This window comes from Stegostoma tigrinum, chromosome 7 (assembly GCF_030684315.1).
Source record: "Stegostoma tigrinum isolate sSteTig4 chromosome 7, sSteTig4.hap1, whole genome shotgun sequence".
Lineage (NCBI taxonomy): Eukaryota > Metazoa > Chordata > Chondrichthyes > Orectolobiformes > Stegostomatidae > Stegostoma > Stegostoma tigrinum.
This window is the reverse complement of record NC_081360.1, coordinates 40,961,927-40,976,170: the sequence shown is the minus strand read 5'-3', so window position 1 is coordinate 40,976,170 and position 14,244 is coordinate 40,961,927. Positions and strand designations below refer to the sequence as shown.

The following is a 14,244-nucleotide window of genomic DNA, read 5'->3' as shown; positions in this document are numbered from 1 at the left end:
GGAGCACCTAGAGGAAACCCAAGCAGGCACTGGGAGAATGTGCAAACTCCACAATGACAGTTGCCCGAGGGTGGAGTTGAACCCGGGTCCCTGGCGCTGCGAGGGAGCAGTGCTAACCACTGAGCCACCCCAAATAATTTCAAGTTTTGGTAATGATGTATAACTTGGAAGCATTGCCAAGAGTGTTGAACTTCAAACGGACATAAACAAGTTGTTGAAATGGGCAGACAGATGGAAAGTGAAGCTGAATGCAGGTGAAGTGATTCATTTTGGGAGGTGAACATGGAGACACAACATAAAATACGGGACACAATTCCAAGGAGGTGCAGACCTGTTTGTGTGCCTGCATTGTCATTGATGGTGCCAAAACCAGATGAAAGTGTAATTAATAATAAGTATCCTATCCTAAATTGTATTAATAGGAACAGAGTGCATAAGTGAGGAGTTTCGTTAGTTGTCTGAGATACAAGTTCAGCCTCAGCTAGAGCACTGCATCTAGTTCTGGACATGGTAATTGCAATGTGAAAATGCAGAAAAGATTCATGACAATGGTTCCAAGGATAAGGAATTTCAGTTGTAAAACATATTGAAGTTAAGATTATCTTCTTCCAAGAAAAGCAGCCCAAGAGATTTAACAAGTAATCAAAATTGTAGTGGGTCTGGACAAAATAAAGGAGAAACGATTCTTAGACTTAAAAGAATCAAGAGTCAGAAAGCAAAGATATAAATTCATTGGAAAAAGAAAGTCAAGAATGACACAAGAAAAACCTTTTGTTCACATAGCGAGTGGTTTCAGCCTGGAACAGGTAGTTGAGACTATATCCATTGGATGGGGGTTCTAGGGCAAGGTACATTGTCTAAATGTTAAAGATAAAAATTTCAGCAGTGAAGTTAGGTACTCTCTCCATCCAAATGCTAGCCCAAGTTTGGAATGCTCTCTGCAAAAATTAATTGCTATAAGGTTAACTGTTAACTTTAGATCTCAAGTTGATTAATTTTTATTTGCCAAGTGTATTTAAAAAAGGACAAAGCATTTGACCAAAATCAGTCAGTCACTCTCTCAGTGGTAGAACAGTTTTGACAGACTAAACAGGCTACATTTCTATGCATACTTATTAGGCTACCATGAGAAACCTATGTTCTACTTATGGAAAGTCAAATCCGGTTTTTAATACTTACAAACTATCCATTTCTCCATAGTGTCCAAAGAAAGATATTCACATGGCATCTAAAACAATGAAGCAAAAAACTGACTTATAAATGGTTTATACTACTAAAATAATAATTGCTGCATGTGTATAATTTACTTACAGTGTCAGATTGTGCAGGATTAAGCATGGTGCTTGGAGCACTTATTAGGCTTAACAACTGAGCATTTCTCCATTGTTCTGCTGAAAGGTTCCGTCGAGGATAAACCATTTGGAGTGAAATTAGTGCATCTGACAAAGACTTAGAAGGAGAAAGATACACAACAATAAGATTACTTTCACTTAAGACATTAAAAAATGCACTAGTTATTAACACAGAGCGACATATTTGTGAGACATAATCAAATATTCTACAGTGATTCACAGGTGTGCTACAGAAACATTCACACTCAATGCAGTATGTCACAAAAGCCTTTCAGCCACATCCACTATTCAATGAAGATCGCGGTTAATGGCACATCTGATTCTGTGCATTCCTCCATCCTTTGCATTCACATTGGTATACACAATAAGAAAAGTTGAATAAAAAACTACTTTGTTTGATATGCTCTTTTTTCAATGCATATTTTGATTCAATTCTTTTTAATTTGTGTTTGCTAGCTTTTTATCACTTTTTAAAAATGTATCTTGGATATCAGGCAACACACTATTTTTAAGCAGTGATCTCTCATTCTAGATTCTTCCAGAAGAGGAAGAATCCTTTTCACATCCTCCCTGTTAAATCTACTCAGCATCTTGCATGGTACAAATCAAGTGCCCTCTTACTCTAAACTCTAGCAGATATAGCCTGTTCAACCTCTCAAAAGGCATGCAACTGTTCCACGTATTTGTCGAGCAAATCTCTGAACTGCTTGAAACAAATTCACATCCCTCCTTAGAAAAGGAGACCTATATTGCATACTGTACTCCAGATGTGCCATCACAATATCCTACTTGTGTATTCAATTCCCTTCGCAATAAACAAAAACATTCTTGTCTTTATTTTTCAATTTTACTTGCTGTACATGCATGTCAACCTTTTCAAATTCATGCATGGAAACATCCAGATCCTTCTGCATTTCAGAACACTGCAATTTCTTAAAATTTACATAGCACCAGAGAGGGTCTTTTTGTTTTATTTTAAATGGACAGTTTAACATGCTTATATTACATATTCCATTTGGCAGATCCTTGATCATACAGATGGCATTTCAATTTTTACATATTTCTATCCCTTTCGTAACCTCGTGTCCTCTTCACAATCTATTTTTCTACCTTTCCGTCATCAGCAAATTTAGCAACCATATCTTCTACCCTTTATTCCAAAAGCCTTATACCAATTGGAAACATGTAAGGCTCCAGCATTGCTCACTATGGTACACCACTTTCACGTATTGTCAACTAAAAATTGATCAAATATGCCTATCGTTTCCTGTTAGCAAGCAATATTCACCCCATGCAATACCCACGGTATACCCTAATGAGCTTTTTTTCTCCAAAAAAAAATTTGATGTGGCACTCAAACTACTGAAATCTGCTGGAAATCAAACTACAGGACATCCACTTGTCCCCCTTTTCCACAATAGGTGGCTTCTCAAAAGAACTAATGAGATAGGATGTCTTTCCTTGCACAAAACCAACTTGATTACCATGAACTTCTCTAAGTGCCTACTATAACTTCTTTAATAACAACTGGTAACATTTTCTCATTACAGATGTTAAGCTGGTGGGCCTGTAGTCTCCTGTATCCCTCCTTTTCTGAATCAAAGAGTTACATTTCCTGTCTTCCAAACTAAAGGGACCATTCATAAAGCCACAGAGCTTTAGAAAATGAAAATCAACAAATGAAATCTCTCACTAGTGGCTTTTTTTTTTAAACAAAAATGATTGTAGGAGCTAGGCATTGTCAGCTTGCAATTCCAATAATTTGGACATGAGTATCTCCCTGCATGGTGACTGTAATCTTCTTGAGCTCCTCCCAACCTTGCATTTGCTGATTTACAGCTGGTTCTGAAATATTATTTATGCCCTCCATTAGTATGATCAATGCAAAATACCTGATCAATTCTTCTGTCATCTTATTTTTTATCATTCATTTTTCCCCACACAGTTTTTAAATCAGAGCAGTTCTCTGTTTGTTAAGTCTTCTTTTTGAAGTATTGTTGAAAGTTTTACCTTCTGTTGATTGAGCTTCTAGATACTTGCCTCTCATACTCTAATTTTCCCTCTATGAACCTTTTAGTCATTCCATTCTTCTTGTTTATATTTGGTCCAATCTTCCAATCACCCATCTTTGCATAATTTGGTGATTTTTCTCTCAGTAAGATACTATCTTTCAGTTTTTTAGTTAACCACAAATGGGATCCTCCCTGAGGATTTTTTCTTTTCCATTACAGTATATCTATTCTGTGCATTCTAAAATATCCCCTTAAAATGTCTGCCACAGTATCTCTTTTGACCTATCCCTTAACCAAATCGACCAGTTAATTTTAGCTTGCTCTTCTATCATACCTTCATTATTGTCCTAATTTAAATTTAAAATACTAGTATTGGACCCTGACTTCTTTTCCTCAAACTAAATATTTTAAAAAAATATTATTAATGCAGTTATCCAGATGTGGGTTCACCGAGAAGTCATGAATTTAATCCCACCTTGTCGCATAGTATATCACGTCATAAATAGCCTGCTTTTTGGTTGTCTTCAGTCATGTTGTTCTGAGAAACTATCCCAAAAACATTCCATTAATTCATCTGGGCTACCTTTGCCCAACTCCTTTTTCCAGTTGATTAACATCCCCCATGATTATGGTAATATCTTTCTACAAATTCCCATTATTTCTTCCTTTAAACTCCATCCTACAGTGTGGTTCGTATTAGGGGTATGTAGACTACTTCCATAGTGAATTCCTACCTTTACCCCTTCTCCTCCTGTCAAACCACTTCAACATCCTGGTTTCCTTAAACTTGTCACTCTTATCTATTATGATAATATCATCATTAACTAACAAAGATATGCTTTCCCTCCTCCTAGCTTCCTGTCCTGGTCCGCTTATTATTTCCAACATTGATACCTTACTTTCTTGCCTTACCTGTACTCTTTCATTTGAGATCTTACCAAATTTGATAATAAAACATGATACCAAGCTACACAAAGATTCATTAGGTCAGATCTCTAAAAGCTTGGTCAAATGGCAGGCTTTAGGGTGTATCTTGAAGAGTGGGACTGAGGTCAAGAGAGGGAACTTGAGAGTTTAGGACCTAGGTAGCAACAGGCATAGCCACCAATGGTACAGCAATTAAAACTGGGTATGTTCAAGAAGTCAAAAGTGGATAAGCATAGATATCTCGCTTACCTGTAGAGCTAGAAATTGTTTAGGTAGGGGAGGGACAAAGCCCTGTGAGGAAAATGAAAACCTAAACAAGAATTTTTAAATAAAGATGCCGTTAACTGGGAACACTTGAATCAGTAAGCACAAGAATGATAGTTGAACAAGCCTTAGTGTTAAGATAGCAGAGTTCTTTGGTAAGAGAGTTAGTTGTTGAGGGTGAGGACGAGTTCGGCTAGGCGGATGAGGGTGTCGGTGGAGGGGGACTGGTCGGTTGTTGAGGGTGAGTTCTTTGGTAGCAGAGTTTTGAATGATCTGAAGGTGGACAGAATGTGGAAAAAGAACAAGAATCCTTTGGAATAGTCAAATCCAGAGATTAAAAAAAATATCAGTATGGATTTCAAACGACAAGGTGGGAAGTGGTGATGTCAGCAATGTTATGGAGGAATAAACAGGCAGTCTCAGTGATGTTACAAATGCATAATTAGAAGCTCACTTCAGGCTTAAATACGTAGCCAGGAATGTTAACAGATTAGTTTAGTCCCTGGTTATGCCAGGGAGAATGATGGAGTCTGTGACTAGAAAACAGAGTTGGGAACAGGGACCGAAAACAATGGCTTCTATTATCCAGTTTGTTTATTTACTTATTCAGAACCAATATAAAATAAGCAATATGATAATTTAGTAACATTGGAGAAGTTAAGAGTGTGGTCATGAGATAGAGCTGGGTGCCATCATCATGCACATGAAAACTAAATATTTTGAAATGGTGTCACTGAGGGCCCACACAAAGGAGGGGCAAAAGATAGATCCTTGGATGGCACTAGAGGTGATCGTCTGAGAGCAAAAAGAGATATGCTGGTTATGATTACGTAGATAAAAATATAACCAGGTGAGGGCAGCCCAAGTCAACTGTATGACCATGTCAAAGGAGGTAAATAGATTGAGAAGAATGAGGAATAAAACTTTCCACACTGTCATGGTCACAAAGCATTTTATTTGTGCCTTTAAAGAGTAAATTTTCCATACTTCAGGAGGGCAGAAACTTGCCAAGACGGATTCAAGCATTGAGTTCTGGGATGAATGGACACTAACTTGGAAGTTGGCAACATGCTCAATGACTTAGGTAAAGAAAGTGTTAGCCAGAGGCTGCAGAAAGTTGAGAGAGGGAAAGGTACAAACTGTTGATATCGCTGTCTGAGGAGGTATTATCCAATGGCTGCAGAAAAACAGAGTGTGAGAGCGCAAGAGAAAACCAGGTGCTGACTTCGCTAACAGGGAATGCAAAGGTGCTGAAGGAAGAAGCAGCTTGTGAACTAAAAATGATCTGCGCCCAGGTGCTAGTTTGGGCCAATTTAAACTGGTTTGAATTAACTAAGTTCTGCCAAAGGAAAGAAAGATGAGGTAATGCAAAAGGCTTATGTGGATGAGAAATAATGAGGTAATGCCATCTAAGTCTCTGAACCAGGCCAATAAGGTAAAGGTGTGGGATGAGTGAATTAGCCTGAATTAGCAACAGGAAGACAGCATGACTTGTGAGAGGCAAGAGAAAAAATAAGACCACCCTGGGGGCATGCAGCCAGCAAAAACTCCAGAGACCAAACTTCACAGAAGCAGACCCTAAATCAGGGACATGTTGAAAACATCTAGCACAGTGCCCAGCCAGCATCAGCTCTCATCAGCAGCAGCAGCTATACTGATCAGGTATTAGCTTTTATATGCTCTGACTTCTTGGGGAATGGCAGAGGATTCTAGTGGGTGTATATGCAGGTCCTAGTTCAGCTTATGGTAAAGTATAGAAGGTTTAGTTTTGCGACAAAAACTTTTAAGCAATACGTCTTGTTTAATACACTACTGAAATAATTTGAGGGGTTACTAGATTTGACTCTTCCCCCTCTGTATAAGCCAATAACCGGAGCTGGTGCTCTCTAGCCTCCCAACAGCAAAAGGTTGATCACGTATCAGCAGTTTAGAAAGGTCAAAAAGGTTGATTGTTTTGATTTTTGGAGATTTCAAAGAAAATGTTCATAACATAGGTCAATATGGAGAGCTGGGTAACCAATAACTTAATAGCAAAATGGGCAGGTGACAAAAGAATGGGTCAAATAATCCAGGTGAACCTGAAAAGGACATGCAGAAGACTAAGGACAGAAAGTAGGAAAAAAAACAGCTGTCTGGCAAAGGAAGATGGGAATTAAGAGGAATGATGGGTGGGCTAGTGAAAGGAGGAATCCAATAAAGGCAACAAATCAGGTTGCCACAACTATAGTGATAAGTAAATCCATGAAATGCAAGCATTTTTCTGAGATTAGGATCGAGAAGGCAGGGCAAAGAGATTTAAGATGACACATGGCACAAAACAGGAGTGATTCCGAAGTGTAACAGTTCAAAAAAACTCAAAAGTTCCCTCTTATCTTACCTTACTATGTGGTACAAATTCTTCCATCATTTTCTTTAGTGGGTTCTCATAGTCTACAATCATCTGGCCTAGTCTTGGATATTCACGATCACTGTCAGAAACATTATATATGCCGTTTTCAATCACAACTTAAATAGTTTTTATATAAAAATATCTAAACCACAAGATTTTTTTCACTTTCTAAAAAAGAACAAGATGCTGTGTTTTACAAATAGCATGCAAGAAAAATTCTACTAAATAGTTAAATAAGCATACACTGACAATTTCTCTCTCATTTGAGCAAGTTCAGGAGATAGCAAATGCTGCGAGTTCTGAATCATGTCATATTGCATTTAGGGAAGATGACGAAGTATGAGGAATAAACAAAAAGGTGAATATGCTGATAGGGTAAGAAGGAGGGTTCAGCATAATCACAGGCAAGGTCTAGGAGTATTGGATTGTCTATTTCTGTGCTGTATCTTTTATAGTGTAGAGTGCAAACAGTGAAAAGAACCGACTTAAACCAAGGAAGTCTGAGGAACAACTCTGCTATAACTGGAATCACTGTTCAGTTCCCAACAAAGTGACAGCCTACTCTGTTCATCTGACAATTCTTTGATGGATCTGTGCTTCCAAATTATGGTTTGGATCACACTTGGTAGTCATCAATGCATTTATAACAGCATTGATTCAACTGGTACTGACCCAATTTGTGAATCAACTCAAGCTGTTAATGTTCAGGATTGTTCTTCATGAAAGGCAATGTCAAAAATACCGCCCCATCTATGCTGCTGTATAGTTTTTAATGTTGACAGTATACTTCATGAATCAGCATTCTCAAATGGTGAGGGGCATTCTTGGTGCCAAGTGTCATAATACTATTGCTTATTTCAACTACTCGACGTAACATTCTTAGAACAAAACGACAGCAATGTTTAGTGAATTGTTGCTATGTTACCTTGGTAATGCACTATTTATATTGGATGAATACAGTGATTTAATTTTATACTTAGTTTTGTTTAAATCTTGTGTGTCCAAATAGGAACAATACTGGTTTTTGTGCTAGAGGTTTACTGAATACTGCTGGTCCCTAATGATGAGAGGAGCATTAAGGAGAAACAACAATGCAGTTTGGGAGTTTTGCAAACAAGTGAGTTGCAACAAGCGTGATGCAGTGATAAAAGGACTCGAACATGAGTACCTTCAAGATGTTTTTTACTCTCATTCTGGACTTTTTAAACTCTGTATTCCTATGCTAGTCTTTTTTAAAAATTCCGTAGTAACAGTTAAAGTATCTGTACCTGGGTACCATGTACCGAAGATAGTGCTGAGAGGGAACACTGCAAAACTTTTCACTGCACTCATTTGAGCACACATGACAATTAAAGTTGTTCTATCCTATGGATTTATTTTTAAATCAAACAAACTTTGAGTTCTACCCATACAAAGGCATAAAAGAATAAATGCCAATATATAGGTTAGAATTTATTGCATTTTCAGCATTAACTGACAAGCCACACATTTGGAATTGTTACAAGTCCGTTATCAAGATAGCACACTTGTAATTTACAAGACTCCAAATGTCAAATTAAGAATTTTCAATTCATCTATTATTACCTATGCTGACAAAAAAATTTGCAAAAAAAAAAAGCAAATCAGCATAAATAAACCACATAACTTAGTTCTGTAAACCAACGTTTGATGTGAGGAAAAGAATGAGACATGTAGTGTGCAGTCCATAAGATTTGTCATGGTCTGAATACTGGGACAACAAACTCATATTCAAACAGGTTGCACTGACTATCTACGATTAAAATTTATTTTCTGCTTGAAAGGGAAAAGAGTGGGTCTAAGACTACATTTTTAAACTTAAATAAGGACAATGATGTGAGGAAGAAACCTGGGTAGCTGAAGTGACCTGGCATGTGAGGCTTAGGGATAGATCCACAGAGAAACAGTGGCAGATGACAAATTTGACTTGCATCCTCTGGAATTTAGAAGAGTGAAGAGTGGCTTGATGTTAGTGTATAAGGGTCTGAATGGTCTTGACAAGGTGCATGTGGAAAAGACAGTCCCTCTTGTAGCTGATGCCAGAGCTAGGGGACATCATTTAAAACTAAAGGATTGCCATTTTAGGTCAGCAGTGAAGACTATTTTTTCCCTACCCTTTGGACTCTTTGCCTCAGAACATTATGGGGACAGGATCATGAAGTATTTTCCAAACAGAGGTTGACAGATTCTTGTTAAGCAAGGAAATCAAAGGTTATCAGGGATGGATCGGAATGTGAAATTCAAAATACAAATGAATCAGCCATGATCCTTCTGAACAGTGGTTCAGACTAGCAGGAATGAAGACCCTAGTTCTGCTAACTTATGTTCACGGTATAGACAACAGATGGGCTACACTTAAAAAAAAACACTAGATACTGAATGAAGACTTAACCCTCACCTAGCTCCATGCAACATTTCATGTGCATAATTGTAGAGGCCCACAATTGCCTTTCGTTCTTCAATCCGAGACACCATTATCATTAGTGTTGTGTAGGTTACAACCAAATCCAAGTAGTTTTTGGTTAAATCAAAGTTGACAGTCTGAGTGCAGTGGAAAACGAAAAAAAGCAAGAAGAAAATTTAAAAATTGCAAATTTGGGAACTTTTTCCCCCCCAAAATGAATATGAACATTTGAAGATACTTACAATATCAAAAAAAACTTGATTAGCATCAATAGTGTTTAGTAGTTCACTCACATGATCCTATGGGAGAAACAATTTATACAATCATGTTACACTATTACTGATGGCATTATTTAAAACAAAATGGAGGAACAGAGTTCCAGGAGGTAAGGCCTGGGGAGCAAAAATGATAATGAAATTGGTCATTAAACACAACCTGCATTGTGCAAAATACAAATGATCCTAACTGAACAAGACTGCAAAGGCATAAAGGGACAGAAAATTGCTCAACAGACACTCCAAACCAAGACTGTTGTAGTGTGCTCATGAAGCCAAAACTAGTGGAACATATCGACGGAGACAGAAAATGAGGAATGGGAAATTCAGCTCACCAAGTAGTGCAACGCAGAGGGAGAGAACAAATAAAATACAAGAAAGAAAGGAAATATCAGAGTGTAGATGCAGGAAAGGTTAGCAACAGAACTTTACACCAAAACAATTATATTAACTCAACTGGCTAATATCAGATTTACGGTCAAATATTTGAGGTTTCATTTAGCAAATCAAAAGTAAGATTGATAAGCATAAACATTTTCATTGCTTACATTAATGTGTTCACACAATAATGACTGTATCCTTATCCAAACAGGTTCTTTAAATAGTAAGTGGGTGATTGGAAAAGCCACACCTGTCAACGGTATGCTGCAATTTTCTTATGTGGAAAGAAGGCGTCAGAGTCACGTGGATGTAACACACATCTTGGTGAACACAGCTAGACATCGGGCAGGAATTAGTGGATAAAAGATCACAGCAGTGAACTGATAAACGGAAGGAACAGAAGTAAAATTTAAAAAACTGGAGAGGTAATTTGTAAGATTAAGGAAGAACCAGTTGAGAATTTAACAGGAGGGAGAAAACATTAGTGATCAATATGCAAATTTATTATTTACATGAATGTTCCTGACTTAGAAATGTACCTGAGCCACAGGGCGTGGTGCCATTAAATAAAATAGAAGCCTAATCCATGTGACAGTCCAGTTCTGATTTTTTTCTGTTATTATTCATCCATTATACATGGGTGTCACTAAATAGACAAACATTTACAGAGCATTCAAACTGCCCAAGTGAAGGTGCTGGGCTACCTTTTTGAACCACTGTCGTGGCTGGAGTGTAGGGACATCCACAAAGGATGTCAGGAAGAATGTTCGATGATTTTGATTCAGCCATCATGAAGGAATGGTGATAAAGTTCCAAGAAAGGACAGTGAGAGTTTGAACTTGAAGGTGGCAGTGCTCCTTCTCAACTCTTCTTTCCAGCTGATAGAGGTCATGGGTTTGGATTATGCTATCAGAGGAAACTCAGATTTACTACAGTGCATCTTGTAAATGGTATACACTGCTGCCACTGTTTATGTCCAGCGAGTGTTGTTGAGGTGACACTCCTCCAAGCACTGAGTATTCCACCACACTCCTGACTTGTGCTTTGCAGATGATGGACAGGAATTGGGAGACAGGATGAGGTGTATTCCTCACCAAAGAATTCTTTGGCCAGCTCTTTAGCAACAGTATTTATACAGCAGGACCACTTCGGTTCTCATAACTCCCAGAATACGGATTGGGTGGGACAGATGAGGGTGGTGGGTGGGATTCAGCATTGATAATACAATTGAAAGTCACGGGGTGACAGTTACACTATCTTTTATTGGAAACAGTCACTTATGGCATTTGTTTGATGTGAAGTTACCTTCCACATCAGTTCAAACTGAGATTTTGTCTGCCTACGGGCATAGACTTCAGTATGTGGAGAGTTGCAAATAGTGACAAACATCAATCATGATTTAATGGCAGAGCAGACTCGATGGGCTGAATGGCCTAATTTCTGCTCCTATATCTTATGGTCTTATCCCCACATCAGGCATTCTGTTGATGCGATGTTCATTGATGAACTAGTTGAAGATGGCTGGGCCTGTTACACCATTGTGGAACTCCTGCAGTGATGACTTGGGGCTAAGAGGATTCAGTCCAAAAACCATAGCAATCTTCAGTGTGTTCAGTACAACTGCAACCAGCAGAGTTTTCCCAGATTCCTGTTGATCCAGTTTTACTGGGGCTCCTTGATGCTACACCCAGTTGAATGCTGACGTGGACAGTCAGTCACTCTTACATTGCATTTGAAGTACAGCTCCTTTGTCCGTGCTTGGACCAAGACTATAATGAGATCAGGAGCCAAAAGACCTTGGCTGAACTCAAACAGAGTATCAGTTAACAGATTATTACTTGAGAGCTCTGCCTGATGGAATGGTCATTGACAGTGCTATCAATTTGCTTGTGATTGAGAATAGACAAATGGGGTGACCGGCTAGACTGGATTTATCCTGCTTTCCATACAGAGGCCATAATTGAGTAATTTTCCATATTGCCAGGTAGATGTCAGTGTTATTTTGTTTGAGGTGTGGCTAGCTTTGAGGGAAGCACCAATGGCAGTAAGGGAACAAAATATGCTTCCTTCAAGTTGTGCTCAACATTGAGGAGTATTAACATTTCAGCCATAGGGGTGGCAGTCCAAGGCATTCATTGGGATGTATTGCGAAGCTGGGTAGTGTACTTGTGGTTTGGGAGGCAGAACATTAGAATTTGGTGTTTGTCAAATGCGAGGAGGGAAAAGGGTGCATGGTTGCTTTAAAAGATTATGTACTTTTTTCTGTCACATATTTGGTAGACTAGCAAACAAAGACCAGAATACAGAGCCACAAATCACTTAAAACAGCAACGGGACCTCTACACATTAATGAGAATACATGGAAAATCATTCCACAAATACAATGGAACTCAGCTTTCCAATCGGCAAATAGGAAAAGGTTATACACCATATTACTGAGCCCAAACTATTAAGACCTCATAATTAATCCTTATATTAGCTATCAGTTTAAGAATTGTTTTGACATCACCTTGTTTGTAATGGGTAAAGTAACAGTGGTCAAAGTATAAGTTGCTCTTCAAAGAGTAAAAACAAACCTCAAATATTGAGTATAAAAGAGAATGTGTGACTCGATGTGGGTGATTGCTATTTTGAAACATCACTGACATTAGATACTAAAAGTGGTGCGACTTAAATTCCCATCCATCTTTGCATCACAGCACATATCCCCTGCTTGATGCCTTGTGCCCAGTTTCAGGTGCCACTGAATAAAGTACAGACTTGTAGGGAGAAGAAAAATTAGCTCATGCATGAATGTATAACATATAATGATTTGCATAACTTCCAAGCTGGCATGGTTGCTGCGTATATGCAAAAACATGATTCCTGGAGTATGAAAAATTGAATAATCTTGTATACCAGGGCAACTTAACCACTACAATTTGCTGTAATGCAAGATTCAAAACACTTTTGCATACTACTTAAACTAATCTCCACATTGAATAGGTAAGCATTTCTACCTTAAATTCCATGACATCCACAAATGTGAAGTAATAAAGTGCCAGGTTCTTCAGAATTTCCTGTTTCTCCTTATGTAGTTGTGACAGCTGTTGCTAAAGGGACAAGAAAAAAAACATTTTTATTAGACAATTTACACTGACTCAGTTATAATACATAATCTAAATTTGCTGTAATCGAACATGAATGGCACTGTTAAATCAGTAGAATTAGTAAAGCCAGCAACTACTGATGCAGTTCAGTTCTACAACCAGTACCACTTGCCAGCATCCAAAAGCCAATTTTGTATTTATTACTGGATTGTTAAACCATCTGCTTGTTAACCTTAAAAATTTTAAAATAAACATAATAAAACTCTAAAGACCACTCAGAATTTTCATAAAAGTTTCCGGCACATAGGTTGTGGAGTTCCATAATCATGGAAATAAGTGAACAGCTTTTTCAGGTGTTTTCAAACAATAAAACAATTGTTTACACAAGTACTGCAAAGCTGAAACCATATCACACAGAAGTAAAACTAGCAAACAGAACAAGTACAATAATGCATCCTTTCTTTCGCTTAAACGGATGCTGAGAAAGTGTGTGTTTTTTGTATCTTTCACAACTTTATACAATAGCATTACATTGTGGCCAGGGGAACAAAGTTTGGAACTGGAATAACATTTCCATGGACTTTTCTGCATTACTTTTTCATTAGTAAATTTATGTTTTTATAGATAACTTGTACAGATAAATAGCCAAGCTTAACAACACCAGCTTTTAAATACAAATTTTGTTTCCACTCAATACCTTGAAAATTCTATGAAGAAATTTCGCCAAAATGTGCTTCGACCAATCAAAGGTCTACCTCTGTACTCCAATCACACAAAGTGCCCATTGTAGGAAAAGCAATAAGACACTCACCAGAACACTAAATGGATAAACGCTTCCATATTAATTGCAGGGTTTTCTTTTAAACCAAGTTTATTTTGGAAGACAAGGAATATGACTATTCAGCTCCAGCCTTACAGTTTATACAGGACTTTACACATTTTTGAAAATCAAAAACAGTTGACTATCAGTAAATGAATCTAATTTGGGAATCATCCCAAACTTCAGGTAAAATTAAATTGCTATTCCTCCTTGCCTGATCTGCATATATCTACTTTTTAAACCAACAAAAAAAACTCAACAGCCAACATTCTGGTTGGCTCAGTACATATCCGTTTCATCCCTTCAATACAGT

The 14,244-nt window shown here is 37.8% G+C and overlaps 1 protein-coding gene across 4 annotated transcripts in view; it reads right to left on the bottom strand.

Annotated features, from left to right (window-relative positions):
• nckap1 (NCK-associated protein 1) overlaps positions 1–14,244 on the bottom strand; it is a 197,991-nt gene that overhangs the window by 114,683 nt on the left and 69,064 nt on the right. For 2 of the 4 annotated variants that reach the window (XM_048534158.2, XM_048534160.2), the window contains 6 exons: positions 13,022–13,114; positions 9,609–9,665; positions 9,361–9,503; positions 6,933–7,023; positions 1,312–1,449; positions 1,180–1,228 (listed from right to left, as the gene is read on the bottom strand). In XM_048534158.2, the coding sequence (XP_048390115.1) occupies positions 1,180–1,228; positions 1,312–1,449; positions 6,933–7,023; positions 9,361–9,503; positions 9,609–9,665; positions 13,022–13,114 (571 nt within the window). The remainder of the gene's footprint in view (positions 1–1,179; positions 1,229–1,311; positions 1,450–6,932; positions 7,024–9,360; positions 9,504–9,608; positions 9,666–13,021; positions 13,115–14,244) is intronic. The other 2 variants (XM_048534159.2, XM_048534161.2) reach the window with 1 other exon arrangement.